The sequence below is a fragment of the Rhinopithecus roxellana genome, chromosome 3, assembly GCF_007565055.1.
Source record: "Rhinopithecus roxellana isolate Shanxi Qingling chromosome 3, ASM756505v1, whole genome shotgun sequence".
In the NCBI taxonomy this organism is placed as follows: Eukaryota; Metazoa; Chordata; class Mammalia; order Primates; family Cercopithecidae; genus Rhinopithecus; species Rhinopithecus roxellana.
In genome coordinates this window covers 68,508,618-68,533,102 of record NC_044551.1, presented here as the reverse complement: position 1 = coordinate 68,533,102, position 24,485 = coordinate 68,508,618, and the positions used below count along the sequence as shown (strand labels likewise).

The following is a 24,485-nucleotide window of genomic DNA, read 5'->3' as shown; positions in this document are numbered from 1 at the left end:
GGCCAAGGTGGGTGGATCACCTGAGGTCAGGAGTTTGAGACCGGCTTGACCAACATGGGAAAACTCCATCTCTACTAAAAAAATACAAAAATTAGCCAGGCATGGCGGTGTGCACCTGTCATTGCAGCTACTCAGGAGGCTGAGGCAGGAGAATCTCTTGAACCTGGGAGGCAGAGGTTGCAGTGAGCCGAGATCGTGCCACTGCACTCCAGCAGCCTGGGCAACAGAGCAAGACTCTGTCAAAAACAAACAAAAAAATGCTTATGAAGAGAGTCATACGACAAGAGGCTGTGGGTGAACTTTAGGAGCCGAGAGTGAGAGCTATCAAGAAGCTGCAGCACTCAGTTTTACAAGCACAAGAAAATAAATTCTGCCATAACCTAAGTAACTTTTGAAATGGACCCATTGCCAGTGGAGCCTCCCGAAGAGAAGCAAGCCAGGGCCAACATTTTTATTGCAGCCTTGCTGAGGACTCAGCTAAGCCATGCCCAGACTTCTGACCCATAGAGGTTGTGAGATAGGAAATGTGTGGTGTTTTAAGCTGTTAGAAAAAGAAAGAAGGAGGAAGAGGAAGAAGAACAAGAAAAGTAGGAGGGGGGAGGGGAAAGGAAAAGAGGAGGAAGAAGGGAGGAGGAAGAGGCCAAGAAGGGGGAGGAGTCAAGAGAACAGAAGCTATTATCTTCCTTTCTTTCCAAGTTCCCCTCACCACAAGCCTATGATAGGGTGTGTGTGACTTTAATTAGAATATAAGACTGCATGGCCAGATGCAGTGGCTCATGTCTGTAATCCCAGCACTTGGGGATGCCAAGGCAGATGGATCACGGTTAGGAGATCGAGACCATCCTGGCTAACACGGTGAAATCCTGTCTCTACTAAAAATAAAAAAGTTATCTGGGCATGGTGGCGGGCACCCGTACTCCCAGCTACTTGGGAGGCTGAGGGAGGAGAATGGTGTGAACCCGGGAGGCAGAGTTTGCAGTGAGCCGAGATCATGCCACTGCACACTCCAGCCTGGGCAACAGAGAGAGACTTGGTCTCAAAAAAAAAAAAAAAGAAAGAAAAAAAAAAGAATATAAGACTGCATCTTAAAACTAGATGAATTAAACTTTGGTCACTTAAAGTAATCTACTTCAGAAAGGGATATTCAATGGAGCATCTTTGGAGATGAGTAATTAAAGAAATGTCAGAATTATTTTATATTTATGTCCTACTGAATTAAGATTCCTTCCTAAAACCTGATACACATATGCACAGAAAATGTATATTTCACATCACATTCCTGATTAAAATCCTGCCAAGTACCTCTATTTTCTGCAGAATAGATGACAACTTCTTAGGCTGCCATGCCAAATGCTTAATCATTGGCCCCCACCAATTCTTCCAAGCCTAATCTCCAGCCACTTCTCTACAGACTGTAGGGACTAGGTATACCAAGTGAAATAGGTGTCCATGCAGGGCTTCCATTGAACCACCTGTTGAGTGAAGCAACACTGTTCTCTCTGGTAAATACATTGACACATTGAGACTTAACTACTAGCAGACTGTCTTCTAGTGCAGTGGTTCTCAACCTTTCTGGGACCAGGGACTGGTTTTGTGGAAGACAATTTTTTCCATGGACATGGGGGGGGGTGAGTTTTCAGGGGCTGAAGAGACGTGTGGTCCATTCTGGGAATCCCTCTAGCCACAGTTTCCAGAGAAGACAGACACAGCCACAAAGAGTTCCACAGCATTTAATTAAATATGAGATGGTTACATATATTGTACACTTATATAGTAAGCAGCTCTGCGAAATGTTTGTAATGCATGTGGATAATACACGGTCAAATCAGAGATCTTCACTGTAGTGAACAATGGGTATTTTAAAGAATAATTCCAACAATAAACCATGGAGCTGACAAAAATTCCTCCTGATCTGCATCATTTCCAGGAGCTCTACCACATATTCTTCCTGACCCGTTCCAAGTCTTGTAGCCCCTCTAGAAGAGCTAAGAAAACACAGGTATGCACCTCTGAAACAGCCCATACTTGGCTTTTCTGAAGCAAATTCCCATGGAAACCACTGTCTGAAGGACGAGGCAAAGGCTGGTAGGAAATCAACCGAATAAGCCACGGTGCCCTAGACCCAGACACGGTTGTTGGACCAAATTAGTTGTCTTTTCATTTCATGCTATATAGAACTGGCAGTTTACACTTCTGATTAATACATTGTCTCTGATTAGGAGGTTTATTTTTTTTCTTAATAAAATCTGAAAGGAGATTGGGCAGAACCAATTAGTAATCTTATATTACACATTGTCCCTAGGTATGTAATCAAGAATTAACAGTAGTTATGATTATACGATCATAATACATGCATTTTAAATACTACAGTAACAGACAGATGCTCAGACACTAAATTCCAATGAAACACATGCCAAACAACATTGAGACAAAGGATTTTAGAGCTGGAGATATCTTGACGTTTCTCTATGGTCATCTCTTCATTTCTTCGAGAGATTGTCTATTTATACCAAGGATACAAAATCACGGCTCCCAGTTCTGACTTAATGTGTGAGGTTGGGTAGTTTACCTGTCTTCTTGTGTCCCAATTTTCCCATAAGTCAAAGAAAGTAACAATAAATACTTCAAAGAACCTCTGTGAATAAGGTATCAGAGACCTAGGTTTCGCATGAGATTTTGTGGAGCCTCCTATTTGAGATTTGACTCCCATTTCTACAAAAGGTAAAGAACACCTGCCCACTGATGAAAAATGTCTTCTGCTGCCTACAAACCAGGCAGATTCTACTTTTCCTCCATGGAAATTTACATCATTTTTGTGGCATTTGCCCTGTCTCCAACAGGGCACTTTCAATATGCCTCTTTTATAGCATTTTATAATATAATAATAATTTGTTTACCAAACTGTCACTTTCATTAGGTTTTGTAATTTATGAGGCAGAATGCCATCCTTTCATTTGTCTTTAGGTCCCCTGTGCCTAACACTATGATTAACATGTAGCAGGCTTTCCATAAATGTCTATCAAGGAGGTGGAAGGAATGCTTATCAAAGTGCTTTGAAAATTGCAAAAGCACTAGGCAAACCTAAGGGATTATGGTATTGTATTTATTACTGCTGGTGCAGAGGAGGGCACTTCGGAAAGTAAAACATTCACCTGTAGAATAAGATGGTCTGATTTTACCAGTCCTTTAAGCCAACAGATAAGGTCCATTCATCCGCAGTTAAAACCCCATTCACAGACAACACAAAACAAAACAAACAAGAAAACTAAAATATCAGAAACACCTAGTCCCCCTAAATAAAGTAAAAACAGAACAAAGAAGAAAATTCAAAACAGAAAACAATAACAACAAATCTCAAACAAAACCCTAAACCTATGACCCCTTCTTTAGTTTTCTGTGCAGCATCTGCCCTTTGTGGTTCTGTGAACAACCAGGGTTTGAAGGCCTTGGGAGAGGGGTTTGCTGCACTTCCCTGAGCTGACATTACTGAGTTGTCTTGACTTTGAGCTAGTCATTGTAAGTCAATCTAGACCAAGAAAGGTAAGATGATAAATATCAAGCACTAATATGTCTCTTCCGTATATCTTCAAGAATGTAGCCTCAGTCAGTTCACTCATTGCATGTACTTACAACTCTTTTTCCCTGAAGTTTGTGGCAGCATCTATTGTTGGAGAACTTGGGACAATTTGGGGATGAATTTAGGTTGGGGTAGTGTCTATACACATGGGAGGGGTCATGCCTCCTCTCACTCATCAAATGTACCTGTGTCCAGGGTCAGTGACATGTTCCTCTGAGATCACGGATGGATGTGGTTGGGTGGTAGCAGCAAAAGAATCACAGTCTTGGTAACAAACAGGAGAAATTGTGAGTTTCTAATTTATTCCCTCTTGAGCTTATTTTCAGAAAAATGAAATCAAATGGGCTTCATGGCTTTTTCTTGCCTTCTTTACCTTCTCTTGACATGGCTGGTCATGGGACTTCACACCCACAAGACCATTTCTCCCCCTCTTTCTTTCTCATAATCATTTTAATTTAAGCGACCATATGTATGTTCACACTTGTCTGGGGGCAGTCCTACTTTCTGCTTATTGTCCTGGAGGGATTATATGTAAGTTCCCCTTTCACTTTCCAAAGTGACTCAGTTTGGATCATAAATTATCTAAGCACACCCTGTTACTAGTGAGACCTGGCACTCAAGAATGGGGCAGTCCTCAGTGAACAGAAAGGCACATGGCTCAGGGAACTGCAATTAGACTCCCAGCCATCATATCTTGGCCCCACCCTTCACTGTGTGAACAACTTGGACAAGTTACTTAACTCCTTAGTTCTGAACTTAATGATCTATAAAAAAGTGAGTAGTCATAGTAATTGCACACACCTCCCAGTATTATTGTCAGGATGGAGTGAGACAAGGTGCACAACAGCACTTGCAAAGCACTGGATATATATTAAATCCTAATAATGGCAACTATAATTTTTTATTTTCCTTTCTTTCTTTCCCCACATGCTCTCTTCCTGCCTCCCTCACTCCTCATTCGTTTTCTTTACTCTTTCATTATTTCCTCTTAAAAAAAAAAAAAAAAAAACAGCTGAATCATTTGGTCACCTTAAACCTTGTGACCAAATCCACATGGTAGAAGCAGGATGCTCTTGCCTCATCTTGAGTGCCACTGAACTCAGGAAGAGTGGTCAAAGCAATGCTTCAGAATCCTGCAGACTGTGTAGTGGGGTTTTGCTAATTTTGTCTTCTCTTTGCTGTGAGGGAGAGTAGGAACTCTAGACTTCCCCTTTAAATCATCTTTGTTGCTCACGGTAAGTTCAGTCTGTGTTTCTTACACTTCACTGGTTTTGGTAGAAGCTGGACATGGTGACATATGCTTCTTCTTGATTTGATCCCAGCGAAGTAAGAATGGGCTGCCCTTGAGCAACTGGGTTCAACGTCAGGATTCCGGATTGGAGAGAAAATGGAGGGGGCAGGGTGCTGTTTGTAGTCCCAAGGCTAAGCAGGAGGTCCTGGTACACATGAGGCCCATTCTTGCTACTCTCCCTGCAGTCTAGGGACCTGGAAGAGGAGAGTATAGGGGCATCACATGCACTGACATTCCCAGCCAGGCATCTGAGGGATGAATCTCTTTCAAAACTTTCTGGGGTGATGCCCACATCCTCAGATGGGCAGCTGGGGCTCTGCACATCCCTTCCAAGCCTCTGCTTCTTAGATTCTTCTAGTTGCTGAGGAAACCTATCTTGCAGAAAACCTTCCACTTCATCTCTAGCTTGAATGTCATCCACCCTATGAATCTGGCAGTCCAGGAAACTTTCGGGATTGAAACTCACATTTAAATTCTGCACGGAAAAAGCAGAGAAGGCATTAAGATGGCACCAGAGAGACACACCACCAAATGTTCAGTTCCAGAGTAGGTCTAAAGAGTTTTCTGACAGGGAATGTCGCAGAATTGCCTGCATATTCTTCAATGGACTCTTTGCTTCTGGAGCTTCTGAGACACTTCAAGACTTGAAGTGACCACTGGCTATGACCTCTAGCCCCAGGGAGCCCAGAAGTTCTGAGACGTGTATTTTATTTCAGTTCCCTACTGCAGCTAGGGTCATAGGAGGGGCCCCAGTTACAGGATGCATCAAATACCAAAAGGTGAGGTTCAACTGTTCCTTGTCCTGGAATATCATTCTTGACCACTGGGATGTTGCCAACACAATACTTTTTAAGCACCAAAAACACTCACCTTTCTTGGTTTCTTACAAAGATGCTCCAGAGTCTTCTTATGATCAGGGAGACTGGGCCATACGATAGGCTTAATTCTGAAATCAGAGAACATTGATAGATGAAGTGAATGGCAGAGGGCACAGGCACACTGAGTCTTCCCACTTACTCTAAGCCTGGAATCAGAAGAACAGAATCCTAGTCTTGGCTCTATCACAATTAGGTGGGTGACCATGGTCAAGGGACTGGTTTTCTGTGGGCCTCGGTGCCCTATCAATTCAAGGAGGGGTTGGACCAGAGACCACTGCTATCAATCCATTCTGTGAACAAGACATGACAATAATATACCTCTGGGAAAAAGCCCTAGAGGGAAGGAATACCGAGGCTTGCAAGGAGGTAGTTTTGGTGGAGCTATGGAAGTACAATTTGACCCCGTTGTTTACTTCCAATTTAAGTGTTGTCTTTTTATTCCTTCCCTTTACTGACAGCAACTCTGGCAGCTAATTTTGATGAAAGTGGGGGAATATTTTTCAGGTTGCCCAGGGAAATTGCTTAGTACTTTCAAGGCAGTACTTTTCAAATTAAGGTATTTGTAATCCTGGGGATATGTAGCCTTCTGCCAAGGGCATTCTCCTAGTATAGTAAGTAACTTAGCAAGTGCATATTTAAAACATCATTTTTTACGATGAAACAAACATAGCCTTAGCATGGATTAGAATACAAAATCCCATGAATTTATATGCCTAAAGTCAAGACTTCAAGTGCATTGTGCATTTGCCATGAATGATGGCTTCTGCAACCTTTAGGAGATACTGAAAGAAAAGCTTGGGAAACATTGCATTACAGAATTCTTACTTCGGGTACAGGGTTTGCCTAATGTCCAGTTTATACATTTTTGCCTCTTATGAAATTAACTGTGGAAATTCACTGAGGATAGACAGGGATATTGGGCACTAAATTTGTGAAATGCCTTAATCCCCTTTGTGGTTTTCTCATCAATAAATGGGACTCAAGCTCTGACTGTCTGTGATCCCACACAATCACCCTTTTTATTAGTTGAAGAAGGTCACCTTTTTTTCCATAACACACAGGCCAAGATGACCAACAGAGCCACAGAGAAAAAACTCAAAATGCTGATGGTTAGTAAGATAGGATCCATCTCCCCTGGAAAGCAAGAATAGATCGTGGTGAGCATTCAGTAGCCATGCAGTGGGGGTAGGGTCTCAGGATGCTTTGCATTTACTTAGTAATGTGGGCTGACTTACTACTTCCTGAAAATTGCTTTTGAGTTAACAGAAAGATGTGACAGCTTTATGGAGGGATTTTGGTTTAAAAGGCATTGACTTGGGTGAACAGGCCTAGAGCATCTGCCACTTGAAATGTAAACATGATCTAGCATCAAAGGTACCAATGCTCTCTTCCCTTCTTAACTTTCTACCAATGGAAAGAAGCCAGAGCAGGAGTTGATGAAAGAGATGTTCACCCGTTGCAAATTCTAGGGAGGGGATGTCTCAGTTCCTAGACATTCTTAGTTCCAGTCCCAAGGACGTCTTCATCCTTCTGGAAAAGGAGATACAGGACAGCCACACCTGCCCACATACCTGACACCAGTAAAGGTGCTTCTTAGAGGGGACTTAAAGACTGCAACCATTGGGGTCCCAGGCTAAATTGGTTAACTGGAGGTAGTGGGTGGAGATTTTGTTCAAAATGTATGGCAGCTTCCAGGAACACAGACGGCCTGTACTAATTCTCAGGTAATAAGAACCCCGCTCCCTGTGCTTCCTTGTTCTTTACCAAAGGAGCGAAGACAGCAGGCAAGTCATTCTCCAAAGAAAGTGTAAGAATGCCCTCCAGGAGTGTCCTATTTTGCAGCTTAGTTTCAACAATCTTACTCTCACTTGCTCCCACACTTTGACATGCAAAGCACTCTGGGGGAACAAAAACTCTACCACCATTCCTTACCTGGGCTATTGTTGATCTCTGAAGTTCTGAAGTAATAACTTGGACTCCATTCACTCCAGAAGCCTTTAAAATAGTGATCAGGGATGGATCGAACTTTAATCTCATACATTGCTTCAGGTTGGAGGTTTCTCTGCAGGAGTGTCAGCTTTGTGCTGGATAAATTCACATGCTAGAGAGTAGAGTGCAGTTACATTCTTAGGATGGGAAAAGAGGTATTGCCTGAATCTCCCACATCATTTCAAGTGGGATTCCTTTAGTCCCAGAAGCATTCTCTCAAGGTTGTCTCATATTTGTTAGAATAAGGAGCTCTGATATGTAAAGGAGTCAACAGCAAGATTAGGGACAGAATCTGAGCTTATAAAGGATGTTGTGAGTGGTCTAGGAGGAGAGTGAAATGGTGGGTCTTATTCAGGTGAGTTAGGCACTGCCCAGGCTCTCCCTTTCCACACTTCAATATCTTCTTCTTTTCTCTCTATCCTTTTGCATATCAAGGGGAGAAGAAATGTTAGGTTAGGTTACTGAGCAGGAATCATTTCTTTCCAGAAAGATGCCATTTTACATTGTGAATAGTGATATAGAGACAAAAGCCTCCCCCACACAGTGTATTATCTTTAAGATAAAAAAAACTCTGTAAATTTGATAGATAAAAAGTAGTCCATTGTTATTTATATCTGTATTTATTTGATAATTAGTTCATTTTCATGTATTTATTGAATTTATTCCATATTTCATGAGATTTTTCCCAAATTTTTTGCTCATTTTTCTATTGTGATTTTTTTAAGGAATTATAGGAGTTTGTTATCTATTAATGATACTAACCATCTATCAGCTGCTTATGGGGCAATTTAAGCCTACTTTTAAATTTGCATTTTTGATTTTTGATTATTATGTGTGTTGACATATATAAGCCTCTACATTTTATGTAGTCACATGTCTCAATCCTTTCCTTCCTTCTATAGCTTTGGTGCTTAAGAATGTTTTTCTTCATGTCAAGATTATGTAAACATTTGGCTATATTTTTTCTAGTTTGTTTAGAGTTTCACTTTTATATAATTTCCTTAAATCATCTGTTATTTTGTTGTTGTTATATGAAGGCGGCTAGGCATTTATCATAATTTTTTTAATTAAAAAAATTTTTGGCCTGCGTGGCGGCTTACGCCTGTAATCCCCAGCACTTTGGGAGGCCAAGGTGGGTGGATCACCCGAGGTGAGGAGTTCAAGACCAGTCTGGCCAACATGGTGAAACCCCAGCTCTACAAAAATACAAAAATTAGCCAGGCATGATGGTGGGTGCCTGTAATCCCAGGTACTTGGGAGGCTGAGACAGGAGAATTGCTTGAACCTGGGAGGCAGAGATTGCAGTGAGCCAAAATCGTGCCATTGCACTCCAGCCTGGATGACCGAGCAAGACTTCATCTCAAAAAAAAAAAATTTTTTTTTTTTTTTTTTAGTTAACTAATTGTCCTGGAAGCATTTATTCATAATCCTTCCTTTCTCCACTAAGTTGCTTTCCATTGGTGCAATTTTCACATGAATAATGAAAGATGGCAGGATCAAGGGTGGGGTGGGTAAGTAGAAGGAGGGAGCAAGTGGTTTGGGGAAGGAGTTACATTTATGCAAGTGGCATCTTGCATCATACTGCAAACAAACAAGGCCAATCTTGGCCTGAAAAAAGAGGACAGCAAGAATAAGAAGGTCTTGAGAAAGAGAAATCATCATCTCTCCTCTTCGTCTCTGAGGTGCAGAAAAAACAGAAGTTAGGCTGGTGGGTTAACAGAAATCTCATAACCTGGTACACTCCACTATTCTGCCACCTCCTCCCCAAAATAAATTTCAGGGACTGCCAAATCATTCCAACCTCAACAAATCATGAAGAGAGCATCTAAGTAACCCTCCTGATTATGAAGAAAAATTAAGCTGTTACTTCAAAAACAAAGACCTTGGGCTTTAAAATAAAAACAAAACAAAGACAAACATTATGCCTCTCTTCCTTACCTCGTGCTGGTCCCATGAATCCCATAAGCGAGAATGTGGCTATGACTTGGTGATCATAACCAGATAAACATTTTTGCCAGATTTGCCTATGAAAGCGGCACTAAACATGATACTTTTTGAGGCCCCTGAATACAGAGGATTAATTTGACCTCAATCTTTATTGTTATCCAACTCACTAATGTAGAAACATTCTGAAGACCAAAATTAGAGTAGAAAAAATAACCAGAGCTAGAAGAGTATGCACTAGGGAAGACCCAGGTTTTCATGGGGCCAATATTGGGAGCTTCTTTCAGTAGAAGGTAGGTTTTGAAAGCAAAATTGTTGGGTCCTCCCAGGGGAAATGCACCACTAGGCCAACAAAACAGAAAACATTGATGTTTTTATTTTATTAATGTAGTTGAACTACATACCATCCATTTGTTTTCATCCTTTTCCTGGCGGTAAGCTACATCATGCATTAAAACTTTTACATACTTCTTTTGCAAGTGTGATGTATTAAATGTCACCACAAAGTCATTGGCTCCTTCACGATAGACGACACTTAGGTCAAAAGGAGCCTCAGGTTTAACTGGAAAAGAAAAAGAAATAAATTCTGTCTAAAGGGCAGCCAAGGAAATAATTATAGTATTTTAAATTCATCTCCTCTGCAAATCACTTTGACCCTTTTGGTGTCAGTAAATGGCCAACTATTCAGAAAACCATTTCTTCTTCTTGGGTTTAAATCCAGTCCACATTCTCCAGCCTCCCTTGCAGTGGGGTATGGCCTTGTGAATGAGGTGGGCAGAAGAAATGCACACCCACTTCCATCCTGGCCCAGACACACACCCATATGTGACTCCTTGGCTGTGTCCTCTTCCACTACTTGGAGTCCTGCATTACAGACGGTGGAGCCACAGGATGGAAAGTGCCCTGAATACTGCTTGGAGAAGCCCCAGTTGCAGGTTAGAAACATCCATTTTGACTCTGATGTGAGTGAGAAATAAACTTACGGTGTTTGAGATATCATATGTTTGGGGGCTTATTTGTTACAGCAGCTAGTGTTAATTTTACACTAAAACACATCCTCTTTGCTTTTGAATATTGGAGAACTTGTTGCTAATGAGCCCCAAAGCAGGAGTATTTAAATTCTGAGTCTTCATTCTTGTAATAAAATTAGGTTATATGCTGTGAACCTTGCACCTCATCTCAGCTACAGTGACACAAAGGGTCTGCATCCTGGCCCTGGCTAAGACCTTCCAGAGTGGCCTCGGGGGTCCCCTCTGTCAGTCTCACTGCCTTAATGCTGAAGGAATGCCTTAATTCCTCTTGGGCTTCCTCCTACTGCCTTCCTGCCTTGCAGAGTTGCTGTTAGGATCAAATGCTCCACACATGCCAAGCTGCTGGAGGGAGATCAGTATTACTTCAGGTAGAACAAACCCAGAGAAAGGTATTGATTTCCTAGAAAGGTCCTGAGACTTCCCTGTCCTGGCCTCTTGGTTGCTCATTGATCACAGCCTGGGAAGTTAGCTGTCTGGGGATGGGGGTGCTACTTTTTGCATGACTGATCTCGGGCGCAGTTGTTCACAAGAGGATGTGGGTTCATCAAACTTTCACTCGGTAGAGTGTGAGCTGGGATTTAGAGCTACTTGCCAGCCCAATAAAATGCAGAGTTTGGCCCAGTTCTTGTTGTAGTCACTTGTTCATAGTGGTGACTGCCTGTTTCTGCTGCTTTGCCTTACAGGTACTGAAAAAAAAGTAGTGACTTCGTTTTTCACCCTTGGATGCGTTATAAAAGGGAAGTTTATCAAAAGGAAAGATGCCCTGGACCTAGAGGGGAGCAGGAGGAAAGGCGGTGGCTGGAGAACAGCCCAACGGAGAATGATGGCAATGCTTTTGCCCCTCTCCCTGGTTCCTGCCCTCCATCCCATTCTCAACAAGGCCTTCTGAGCTGAAGCCCCTGGCCCGTGCCCATCTTTTAATAATAGAGGAATTAAAGGAAGAACACATCTCCTAAGTACTGCATGCTTTGCTTATGCTGTCTTCAAACAACAGTCACTTATCACCAGCATATTGATAAGGAAACTGAATTTCAGAGAAGTTAATTATGTTGAGGTCCCTGTAAAATGGTTTAAAGGGATTCAAATTCATTTCTTTGATTCTGAGGCTCACTCTTCTTCATTTAACTTTTGTTTCTCTACCTTGTTACATATCACAATGGCTGGTCCTGGTGCCCTCTGGACAGTTCTGCCTCAAGCCCAAATGATTTATTTGAGCAAATTAGAAAAAGGGGCTCATTCGTCAAGCAATATTTTAGAGGGAATACATCCTCGTACAATCTGAACAATCATATCAATCTACTCTGCCCAGAGAAGTGGGAAGGCAGGAAGCTTCCCTCTTCGGCCTTACTGGGTTGGGAGACACCTAAACAAGGGGAAGTGAGGGTGCAGGTAGTGGCAGGGGAGCGCTAGCTCTGGGGCTCAATCAGAAGCATCCAGTTTAAATTCACTTAAATGGTAGTTCCATGAATGAAGTGTCCCATTAGGACCTAGAAGGAGATGCTACTGTGAGACATGCCTCCACCACCTCTCATCCTGCTTGTCCAGGGGTGCTTTCCATAGCCCCAAGGGACTCACACCACCCCTTCCAAAGGGGCCTGTGCTATCAGCAGTGTGTGTACCGTACCTCTCCCCCTTGCCGTTCGGATGAGGCATGTCAGATTTACAGTTTCTGGGGGATGGAGACTGTAAGTGCATTAAGCATGTGGGATATGGGGATTTGGAGGTGGCAGGTGTCACCTGGAGGCTCTTGGTGTGTTGTTAGTGCTTACGTGCATGTAAGTGCTTGCATGCTGGTGTGGAGTTTTGTAAGAATGGGCTCTCCCCTGATGCTCCAGGACCTTGTCAGAAGACTCAGAACCTCTGCCTTCTCTGCTCACTCTTAGAGAAGTGAATGTATATTTGCAATGTAAATGGTGAAACTTTAGATATGGTGCCCTATCCATAGAGGCCTCATCTCCAAATGATCAGAACCCAACTTTTTCATAACCTCAGAGATACCCTGTTGTTGTCATCCCTGGTCCTCTGCCACTAACCAGGACCCACACTTGTCATGGCCAACACTGCTTCTGTGTGGCCAACATGCACAGCCATCTGCCTAATGTCTCTTTTCTACTACATTTGCTTTTTCACAAGTTAATTGTTCACACATGGAACTTCTGCTTTAACTCTCTATTTTACCATCTTAGTGAAACAAAACTGAGACAAAGCTGAGCTAGGTTTCTCACTCTTTCCTGTCTTTAATGAGTATTGCTCTCTTACCTTTAATTGTCTTTTTGAGTGTTGAAGTGAGTGCGAATAGGGAATGCTAAAGGTATTTTTTTAGACATGGGTAACATCTAAATCAGTAGACTTTGAGTAAAGTAGGTTGCCTTCCATGATGTGGTGGGCATTGCCCCATCAGTAGAAGGCCTCTAGAGCAAAGACTGAGGTTCCTTGAAGAAGAAGGAAGTCTGTCTCAAGAGTACAATACAGAAAATCTGCTTGAGTTTCTTGCCCTGTGGAATTTAGACTCAGTACTGCACTCTTTCCTGTATTTCTAGTCTACTGGCTTGCCTTATGGATTTTTGCAATTGCTGGTTCCCACAACCACAAAAGTCAGTTTCTTAATAGAAATCTCTCCTGTCAATTATCTGTCTATCTATCTATCTATCCATCTATCTATCTATCTATCTATCTATCTATCTATTCTCCTATTGATTCCCTGTTTTTTTCTAGAAAACTCTGACTAATAGAGAAGGCATATATACTTTTTAAAATAACTGGACAAGTTAGCTAAACTTATTTGGGGATTTGGGGAGAATACCACAAAGAATTCAGGAGAAGGACAGGTGAGGAAGGAAAGAACAGGTAAGGAAGGAAAGGACACCTGTGGATGGATGACAAGAAACCCAGCTCCAGTTAGACTCTTAATGTGGATTTGCACAAACACTCTCTTTCACAGGTGGGTTTGAAGATCCTCAGAATTCTTTCATGGCAGAAAAGTACAAATTTCAAAATTTTCATTTATTAAAAAAATTTGCAGTAGGGAATTAGCTATTGTCTATTGCCAATTGTTTCCACTACTTGTCTACTTTTAACCTACAGAATGTCCAGACACAGTGTTTTCAGGTATCCCCAAAATGACAACCATACCCTTATATACAACTTCTTACCTATAGTGGTTAGGTCTATTTTTTTGCAGGTTAGACTCTTTCCTCCAACCTTCACACATATATTGCTCTTTCCAATCAGTAAGAATTTCTTTGTCTCGATGAAATATATCTCTTGTAGTTTCCTGAAACTCAGGCACTTTACCTCCACGAGGGCCCCACTGTAGGAATAAAAAGGAGATATGTCTTGATTCAGGTAGGAGTTCCTGTATACAATGGAATAGTATCATATGCACATTGATGTATGTTAGACTTTAACTCTGCTCATAGGTATGTGGGTGGGTGAGTGGGGGCATGTTCAGGAATGAGAGATAATGAATTAAAATCATATGGCTTTCTGCTGCTATTATACTTAGTGATGATTTACTTACAATTAGATGCAATTGAACCTGAAATAGTCAAAACATGTTTATAAAATTATAGGACATTTCTGTATTTTTTATAATTGATCATTGAAACACAAATGCTTTGTTCAGGTAGAAAGGTAATTGCTTTTTTTTTTTGCTGCTCCATAGGAATATATGTGAGAAATAAGAGTCGTAAAAATATTGATTAAAAAAGAGTTAAAGAAAATGATAACATAGTATAAAGGGTTATATACATAATATCACATATACTTGATGGGTAATGTAAGGGATTTTTGTAGGTAATTTTGGCCGATAAACCCTAACAAGACCGGTTAAGAAAACAAAAGATATAAATTACTAATATGTGGAATGTAAGAGGAGATATCACTATAGAACATGCAGGTGTTAAAAGTACAATAAGGAAATTTTAAATGTTATTTTGATGTATATAATAGCTTAGATGTAATGAAAATGTTTTCATAAACACAAATTAGTAAATCTGACCCACATAGAAATGGAATATTTCAAGAGTTATATTTCTGTCAAAGAAATTAAACTTATTATCAGTAAACTTTCCCACAAAGAAAACTCTATGCCTGAGGGTTATATTCTGGTAAATTCTATCAAATGTATAAGGAAAGAAATAGTGCCAATCAGACACAAATTCTTTTAGAAACTAGAGGAGGAATGACCCTTGTCAACCTACTTTTTGAAGCTAACTTAATCCTTGTACCCAAACCTGGCCAAAATATTACAGAAAAGAAGCTGATAGACAAATATCCCTCAAAATGTATAAGCAAAATTTTACAAGAAAATACTAACACACTAATTTTAATACATAATGACAAAGTAGGGCATATCTCAGTAAACCAAAGCAGGTTAAACATTCAAAAATTAATCAATATAATTTGCCACATTAACAGACTAGAAGACATAAATAACCTGGTTATAGTCAACTGATGCATTCAAAGCATAATTTAGTAACATGAATGCATCTATTCATATTAAAAACTCACAGCAAATAAGAAATAGAAAGTTACTTCCTCAACCTGATAGAGAGCATTTACAAAAGCATACAGTTAATATCATATTTAATGCTGAAATTGTGAACATGAATTGTTTCCCTAAGACCAGGACACGATGGGAATATCCACTTTCACCATTTCTATTCAGTGATGTACAAGAGGTTTTAGCCAATGCATAAGACAAGAGAAACAAATAAAATGTATCCAGATTGGAAAGAAGGAAAAAATACTTCCAGCATTTACAGACAACGTGTTTATTCACGTGGAAAATGGTAAAGAATATTCAATACAACTACAGAAATGAATAAAGTGAGTTATCAAGGCTATGATACAAAAGTAAGTTTATATGTCTATAGGCTAGCATCAAACAATTAGAAAATAAAATTAAAAATGATATTTCAATTTATGATGTAAATAAATACATAAAATAGTTAGAAACAAAATTAATAAAAGATGTTCAAGGTCTTTGCACTAGAAATGGCAAAACATTGTTGACAGATTTTAAAAGAAATCTAAATAAATAGAGAGCTATGTTTATGGACTAGCTAATTCAATATTGATAACATGAAATTTTCCCCAAAATGGCCCATATAATATGACTCAAAATCTCAGCAGAATTTTTTAAGAAAGTGACAAGCTGATTCTAATATTTATGTGGAAATACAAGGAACCCATGATAGCCAAAACAACACTGGAAAATGGAAGCCTCAGAAACCTGACTTCAAACTTAGTATAAAGCTATGATAATCAAAATAATTTAGTACTGGCATAAGGATAAATAAATTGACCAATGGAAAGAATAGAGAATTCAGAAATAGACTCACATATAATGTTAATGGATTTTTAAATGCAGGCACCCAATAAATTCAATGGAGTCGTAGCACATCATTTTCAACCAATTTCTTTGAAACAGCTGAGTAAATGTATAGAAAATATAAACCCTAGTTCCACATAGTTATATAGGATTAATTATATGTCGGATATTAACCTAAATATGAAGGCTAAAATTGTAGAACATTTAAAAGAAAACATAAGAAAATATCTTCCCAATTTTGGGGGTAGGCAAAGGTTTCTTAGCAAGGATACAAAAAGCACTACATATAAAAGAAAATAAATGATATATTAGACTCCATCAAGACAAAAAAATCTCTTGCTTAGTAAAATGCACCATTAAGAAAATAAAATAGCAAACTTCAGACTAGAAAATAGATGCAATACATCTATCTGACAAAGGAAATGTATACAGAATGTATAAAGAACTCATATCCAGCAATAATAAAAGGACAAATAACTCAATGATTTTAACAGATTCTAACCCAAAGAAGACATGCAAATTACCAAGTATATGAAAAGATGTTCAACATTTGTTATTTGAGAAACGCAATTAAAAGCCTAGTGAGATACTATCCCAAACTCAAATGTTGCAAATGATGTGTAGCTCTCATGCATTGCTGGGAGGAGAGTAGAATGGTATAACCACTTTGAAAAACTGTTGGGCAGTTTCCTATAAACTTAGATACACTCTTACTTTATGACACAGCAATTCCATTCTGAGGTTTTATAACCCAGAGAAATGAAAATACATATTCACAAACTGATTTGTCCAAGAATGTGAACAGCAACCTAAGAAAGAATAGTCTCAAACTTGAAAAAACACAAATATTCATCAAGAGGAGAAAGAATTAAAAATTTGTGGTATATTCATACAATGGAATTACTATTCAGCAATTGAAAAGATGAGCGATGAGATGGACATCAACATAGCTAACTCTCACAAACACTATGTTAAATGAAAGAAAATAGAAAAGAATAAAGAGTATTCTATTAATAAGAACAATCGGAAACTGGCAAAAACCAAAGGGTAATAGAACTGAGAATTATGATTGCTCCTGGGATATGAAGATTGACTGGAAGGGAATATGAAGCATCCTTCTAGGGAAAAAAAAAGTTCTATATCTTTACTGTTGGAATGGCTACATGTCATAGACATTTCTCAAAATTCACTAAAGTTTTGTGCATTTTACCACACATAAATTTTACCCCTAAAATCCATTGTAATCAAACAAGAAAGTAAACAAAAATAAATAAATAATGTAAAAATTAAAGAAGTAACAAAGGTATATATTCTCATTGTAAAGATAGAATAAAAGTAAAATCCAAGGGTTATTTTCCTTTCCTAACCCTAAATTTAATTTTCCTCTTCTGTGATAAACACAGTTACCAATTTGTTTTTCCTATGTGCTCTTTAAGCTCAGCCAAATAGCTCTAAAGAGGCATAACTGGGTCAAATTGGAAGTGAAGATCTGGGCAGAAAAAAGTTCCTCTGGGTAAGTTTGCGTATATGAAAGAATTCTTTCCATTAACCAGATGTAATTTTGTTTAAATCCTAAGGAGTGTGTTCTAGGAAGGCCTTTTACTACCTACAACCCACAGTGTGTGTTGGTTTCCCTTGGTGAACTGGATGTGTGTACACTCTTCTCTAAATGTGCTCAAATGAGTCCTTTCGAGAACGGCTCCTGGACTCAGCACAAAAAGAGGAGCATGTTTGTCTAGCTTCGGGTGAGCTGGCCGGGAGGTTAAACACAGGGGAGAGTGCCCCAGCTTTAGGTACAGAATCTTTCACCTTTGGTTTATTGTGGTCTGAGAGTGACTGGTTAAGCTCCTACGGTCATGAAAACTAGAGATTGGTGAAAAATGTTAAGTTAATTAACTGGCAAAATATATTGATTACTTTGGGGACATTCCTTAAAACTGTTCTCCCAAATCGTTACTTTTGTTAACTGCTATCTTTTAGGGTATGCAATTGTTTAGGCTTTAAAGAGTATGCGTGTATGTGTGTGTGTTTCAAAGTTACTAGGGAGTTGTGTTCCTTGTTGGGGTAGATGGGCTTTCCCATTTGGAACAGGATAAAAATAAAAACTGAATTTTTGGGTAAGGTAGACAGATACCAGGGAATAAGCTTAGGACAAACACCAGGTGGAAAGATCTGAAGATCGTAACGTTGTCACGATTTGATAAATAAATCTAGAAGGGGAGACTGGGAGCGGGGTCCCATTTCTGAATTTTAGGTAAACATGGGTTGTAGAGAAGCTAGGACAATAACTTTTAGTTCAATCCTTGAGTATAGAATATATTTGTAAGGAAAGTATGTGTGAAATATCCAATTACAGGCCCCAACCTGTAGCAAGTTTCTGGCACTGTTGGGAATTTAAGGGGGATCTAAAATGGTATTCTCAGCTCATTCCCATGTTTTTGAGAAAGAAATTAATGAGCAATGGACAGTCAAGGATGACCATATAGCTGTCTTGTGAAACTAGGCATCCTTTTAAGGGCTCTGAACTCCAGGAGTTAATCTATTAAAGAGCTCATACTTATATTTTCTGCTGAAAATATTTCTTAAGGCAGTCCCTTTCCAACTGAAATACCTGAATCCAATTGGAAAACCCAAATAGAGGAGGTTCTGGACAGATTACAATTACAATATGACAGGAAAAATCAAGAGACATGTTAAAGGGTAAGTGTGTTCACGTGGGCAAGGAAGTGGTCAAATATGGTGTGAATGAACGTGAACAGAAAGGTCAACCTCAGCTTGGCCAAGAGAAACCAGGATGAACACTCAGCCCACCAGCCAAAAAGCCAAAGTCAAACCTCTGTGTGGGAGAGTGATTTGCCCATGAAAACGAGTGCATTGTTTGAATGAGTTGTTTGGCTGTTTTAGTGCAATCCATTTCCAGCCTAGATTGTGGACACTGAACTGGTTCCGGTTCTTTCTACATATTTTATTCCTGGAAAATGTGTTAGGGAAGTGAACAGAGGCAGACGGAGAACACAGTACACTACTCAAGTCCAAGAGCATGTTTATATAAGGACTGCAGCAGGAAGCGCTGCAATGAATAGATGCAGGAAGCTCCCGTAAATTAACATAAACAGGAATTCAGGGCTTGTTTGGACTATGGACTATGGAGAATTGTCTCAGTGTCTATGGAATGTAGGAAGCCTTCTATTACTACTGGTGGATCTTGATTTACTTTGCTCACTAGGACACTAAGTAAAAATTAGGTCATTCGGATATGAATTTGGAGATAGCTTCACATCAGAATTTCAAGTTAGAGTAGTGTCTCAAATCACCAGAGATAGTAACCCTTGGCAACAAGAGATGACTTATGGTGGAAGGAGAAGATAAAGTTCCCTGAGACCTTTAGTAAACTTTCAAATCAAAGACTCTTTTTCTTTGCCTTTTCTGTGAGACTTTGTGAAAAAAATGCCAACTTGTTCCTGTGGATTTTTGGAAAATTTACATTGAGAGGATCATCTGAAGTCAAATTGTGTCAAGATGGTAGAAGTTAGGTCAATATTCACAGAATAATTTAATGTTGCTTCCCCATTACTCGTTATTCACTGGCTATTTGGAATGATTTACATGATGAAACTATTTAACCATCACCACCTTCCTGTGAGGCAGGTTATCTCATTTTACAGGTGAGGAAACTGAGGCATAGATATATCACATAACTTTCTCTTGGTCAAAAAGCTAGTAAGCACTGGTATCGGGATTGGAAACAAGGCAGTTTAACTCTCAGATGCAACTTGAAGACACTGGATTGTCTCATGTTGGGCAAATAGATTTTTGGTGAGGCATGTTGTAGGAGACGCAGGTTTTAAATTCTGACATGAAGTTGGGAGGGATGTGGGATCCCCAAGATCCAGAGTGTCATTTGACTGAGCCTCAGGATCTGAAAGTTGGACCATGAGAGGAGATTTGCATGAGTGTTTTTGGTGAAGGACAAGTAGTTTCAGGAGGCTGTTGGGAATTCCTTAGATGCTAACATTTGTTAATTAGGCCACATATTCTTTCTTCTGCAGCTATTAAAAAGACCACATGAAAAGAGAGACAGAGGATGCCTAAGTAACCATTAAAACCACCATCCCTCACCATATTTCAAATTCCAGATTGGTGGTGTTGACATCTGGGTCCTCAAAAGCACAGGTCAGTGAGTGCTGGGATCCATTCACTTCCAACTGGCTATAGCATGAGAATGAGTAGTCATCCAGTTCTGCATCTTCCAAGTCTCCTGGGGAGGAACAAACATGCAGCTGTTAATGAAACAAATAAATGCATCCTTTTGAAATATGGCATGACCTTAATAAAATAGCAGACTCTGTGGCAGACATGCAGTAGTAATGGATTATGTATTATCTAAGGAAGGAAAGCCCAAGGGCGAAGACAAGAAAAATGCTTCAAAACCAACCAACCAGCAAAAAACAAAAAAACCAAAAATGCTCAATGCTAACAGAGTTTTCCAATAGAAAAAAAAATCCATCATAATGAGTAAGTAACCGCCAAACATTTCTGAGTTAAAGAACCAGAGGCACTGAACACATTTCTTTTCTGTATTTAAACTGGAGTTTCTTCTACTACATTTGTTACATTGATTGTCCCTACATTTCAAAGAAGAGACACTTTATTTCCATTATCCTCATGCTACCTAATCTCACTTTTGACTTTATTACAAATCATAATTTATTCCCTCCCTAGTATCTTTTTTTTTCTTAAATGAAGGACAATGATAGCTATCTTGCAGTCAGAATTTTGCTTTTTTTAAGAAGTCAAGAAGTCACTTTCCCTTGTCTAAAAAGGCATCCCAACTAAAAGTGGCACTGATTATCTCCATTATCTTAAGCTACTGACTGAGACAAATGTGGTTAGGAAAAAAATTAGATCTGGCAGGACTCAGATTTGGTGAAACTTCCTGTGAATGTTGTACATACTGCTTCTGCTCTTATAGATTCTTCTATAGACACAGTATCTTATAGATTCTAGCAGGATTCTGGAAGAAAGTGGGGAACCAAAAATTTTCTTTTTTATTGCTATTACTTTTGGAAAGTGTAATCTGTCACAAATAGTATTTGGTTTCTTAAGCTGAGTTGTAGACCCTATAATGAAATCTACATTTTTTATGTATGTTTTACATGATAGCAAAGTGAGGCTGGAATAAATATGTCAGAAAGTGTACAACCACTGGAACCTGAGAAAATCCAGAGCAAGCAAAGCCATTCTCAGAGTGCTCAAGTGTGAGCCTAGGACTGCGTCCATGTATTTTTGGTTCACTGGTACTAGAAATTAGATGCTTCCAAGGCTTTACACTGGAAACAGAAAATCGAATCCCAGTTGAGTGTCCCAGAGATCAAGGGCTATTGGAACAGCACTTTCTTTACTTAAATAACTCAGTAGGGAAAATGGGAAAGTTAGTAAAGCTGATTGTAAATGGACCAAGCAGTTGAATGACAGGTTGGCTCAGTCAAAGCAACAAATCTCAAACAGTCCTAGCTAGACCATAGGTATGGGTGGTGCTCACAGCCACAGGCATTTATCTTTCTGGCCATTCCCAGAATCCATCTAGCTCACAGCTCTGCCACCAGCAAAACTCTTTATGTAATTTCAGCAGGGTATGGCCCTCCTTCTGATGACAGCATGAAATAATGAGAGGCAGCCCGCTAATTTTGTAGACTTAGATTTCTTCCCTGTGCAGTGGTAGCTTTCTAAATGCGGTGGTTCTGACTTTACATGGCACTCCTCACACTGTCCTGACATTTTCTCTTCCACCAATCCTGTACACAGAACATACATTATTATTTGGATTCAGACATCCTGTGGGCCAGCTTTGTCTTCACGATTCTTCAATAGAGACAGCACACTCTAGCAGATGCCAGCACCCACATCACAAAACAAAGGACTCCCACTTCCACTCAGTCTGGCAAAGCATACAACATACAATGAGCCATTTATACCTGTTTCCTGCACCTAAAATGGCTGTGTTTTAGGAAGCAGCTCACTGACTTTTCAGTAGATATTACTGGGCAGAGTTCCTTTGTAACCAAGAAAAATTCCCTTCAATGACTTATAAAATGTGATGGCATTTCACAAAGAGAATATTGTGCATGATACGAGCTGAAAAATTCTTGGCTAAGAGTAGTTAATGTACACAGTGGTTAAGACCTGTGGTGTCAGAGCTGGACAGATGTGCATTTAAATTCTGTCTGCATAGTCTATCTGTGGTCCTCTGTCAGGTACGCAACTTCTCTAAAACATGTGTTCTAATAATGTAAACTCATGCTATGAGCAATCACTGAATGGATATATACAAAGAGGCAACTTAGAACACAGTAAGGATTTAATAGAGATTAGCTATGAGTATAACATTTTCTGAGAAATAAGTAATGAAAAGGTAAAATAAGAATTCTAATTCTGAAAATGTACATGAAACATTTGAGCTTCTCTTTAAAAAGTTTATGTCAATTGAAGGTGTTATAATCACTATGGTTTTGAAATTACATGGAGCTTTTGAATAATGAGTTAATCTATTATTCTTTAAATGCTCAATAATTAATATTATTCATATTTAAATAGGTATCTAGACATATTTATCCATAAAAATTTAAATTTTGTGGAATATGTATCATAGGCAAGCCAGTGTCATTTAGAAGTCTTCTTCCTACTGAATGGAGTTAGTTGATTAATAGTGTAAATGATTTGGATTTTTAAAAAGTATACCTTTATTCTCTTGGTCATCCTTGTGATGATCAGAAAATTGACAACTTTTGACAAGCAGCAACTGAATGTGAATTCCTTATACCCCAAACTGGGAAGTATTTTGATGTAATCATGTGAATAGGGTAATTATACATCTTCTAAAAAATCCAAAACTTAAAAAGTTAAAGTGAAAACTCAGCTTTCAACTAGAATTCTTATATATTTTAAAAATAGTATGATCACCATGGTGAAATAGTGAGTATAGATGACACCAAAGAGAGTAAGATTTATGTTTCCTGCCACACATCAGTCTTTGTGGAAATCCAAGGCAATGTTTAGCATAGAATAATGATCATCCCCCATAAAGTGAGTCATACACTGTAAAAAATGTCAAACTCTCTGACAATTCCCTTAATGAGAAAATTCTAGGGATTTCCATCCTTCGTAATTACATGACTCAAAATATATAAGCTGAGTCATTAGGCTGATGTGTTTGATATTGTCTACAGGCAAATACTCTTTAACTCTTGAAGTGAAAGGGCTTAATTTGCAGGAGCAAGTTGATTGTCTAAATTCCCACATGCCTCCTGCTACTGTTAGATGCTTCTGTCTAGTTTTGTTATAATTACAATGTGTTTACATATGGGCTGGGTTGGCTTCTTGGTACTAAGTTTTTTAGATCCCAAAGAGAATCATTACATATGGCCAATTTGTTGGTGTAGAGGCAATTCAGTGTATTGCAATGAGTAAACTTATTTAGATCTTTCTCTAGTCAGTTATTTACTTAAAATCTCACATAAATCTCTCAAAACTATTTTGAAAACACTTTCAAAAGTTATTGGATGTCTACCATATTCTAGCCACTGATTTAGGTGTTGAGGATATAGCACTGGTCAACGCAGACAAAGCTATTGATTGCTTCTGGACATTATCTCATCCTGAAAGTTGTGCTTTCAGGATTTCTTAAAAAGTCAAACAAAATGAATCCAATTTGATCTCCTGACAAGGTAAAATGACTTTGGACATTTTCCTACAAGCACAGTCATAGCATCTACATGAGTGTTCTTTTTGTAAGAGCAGAGGAATCTTTCAACATTTAAGATCTACACTTGGGAGTGAAATGCATTCCTTCTTGAGAATTCTGAGGTCTTATAAACCACCCATAGTATTGACCCCCTGCCCCCTGTCATGGTGGTTAGAACATTTAAAAAAATGACTGAATATGTAGTAAATTCTCAAACTCCACTCCAACCCAGTGCCTGACTCAGGTCTGTTAGGGAACTGAGTAGCCTGAAACCATGCTACAGATAATCCAAAATCCATAAGAAAAGTAAGAAATGACTCACCATTTTGCGCATAGCCACTTTCTCCAGAAACGACTTGAAGTAAAGAAAAAACTATGCCAAAAGTTGTACCTAGAATTGTCATTCTGAGAGAGAAAGAGAGAGAGAGATGTGTGAGCCAGTGTGTATGAAATGAATGAGAGGAAGAGGAAAGGAGGGAGGGAGGAAGACAGAGAAGCTTAGATCTAGGGCTTTATACTTATCTAACCACAGACAAGGGAAGTATAAACACAGCAAAAAAGAAGGCAAGTTCCAGAAACAGGAAGTCTGAGTAAAAATATTGCTGCTGTAAGCAGAGGTAAAGGACATGAAGAGACCTAGAGCCTCTGAAATTATTGTTCCTCCTGGATATTCCCTGCAGCCCCCACACTTACTGCGCT

At 39.2% G+C, this 24,485-nt stretch overlaps 1 protein-coding gene across 1 annotated transcript; it reads right to left on the bottom strand.

Annotated features, from left to right (window-relative positions):
• Positions 1-1,714: 1,714 nt before the first annotated feature.
• IL7R (interleukin 7 receptor) lies at positions 1,715-24,316 on the bottom strand. Its single transcript, XM_010362910.2, has 8 exons — positions 24,109-24,316; positions 20,165-20,303; positions 13,863-14,020; positions 10,084-10,241; positions 7,679-7,847; positions 6,787-6,880; positions 5,739-5,814; positions 1,715-5,343 (listed from the first exon to the last, which is right to left on the bottom strand). Exons 1-8 carry the CDS (start codon positions 24,188-24,190, stop codon positions 4,840-4,842), a joined length of 1,380 nt encoding a protein of 459 aa, XP_010361212.1. The 5' UTR covers positions 24,191-24,316; the 3' UTR covers positions 1,715-4,839.
• Between the last annotated feature and the right edge of the window lie 169 nt (positions 24,317-24,485).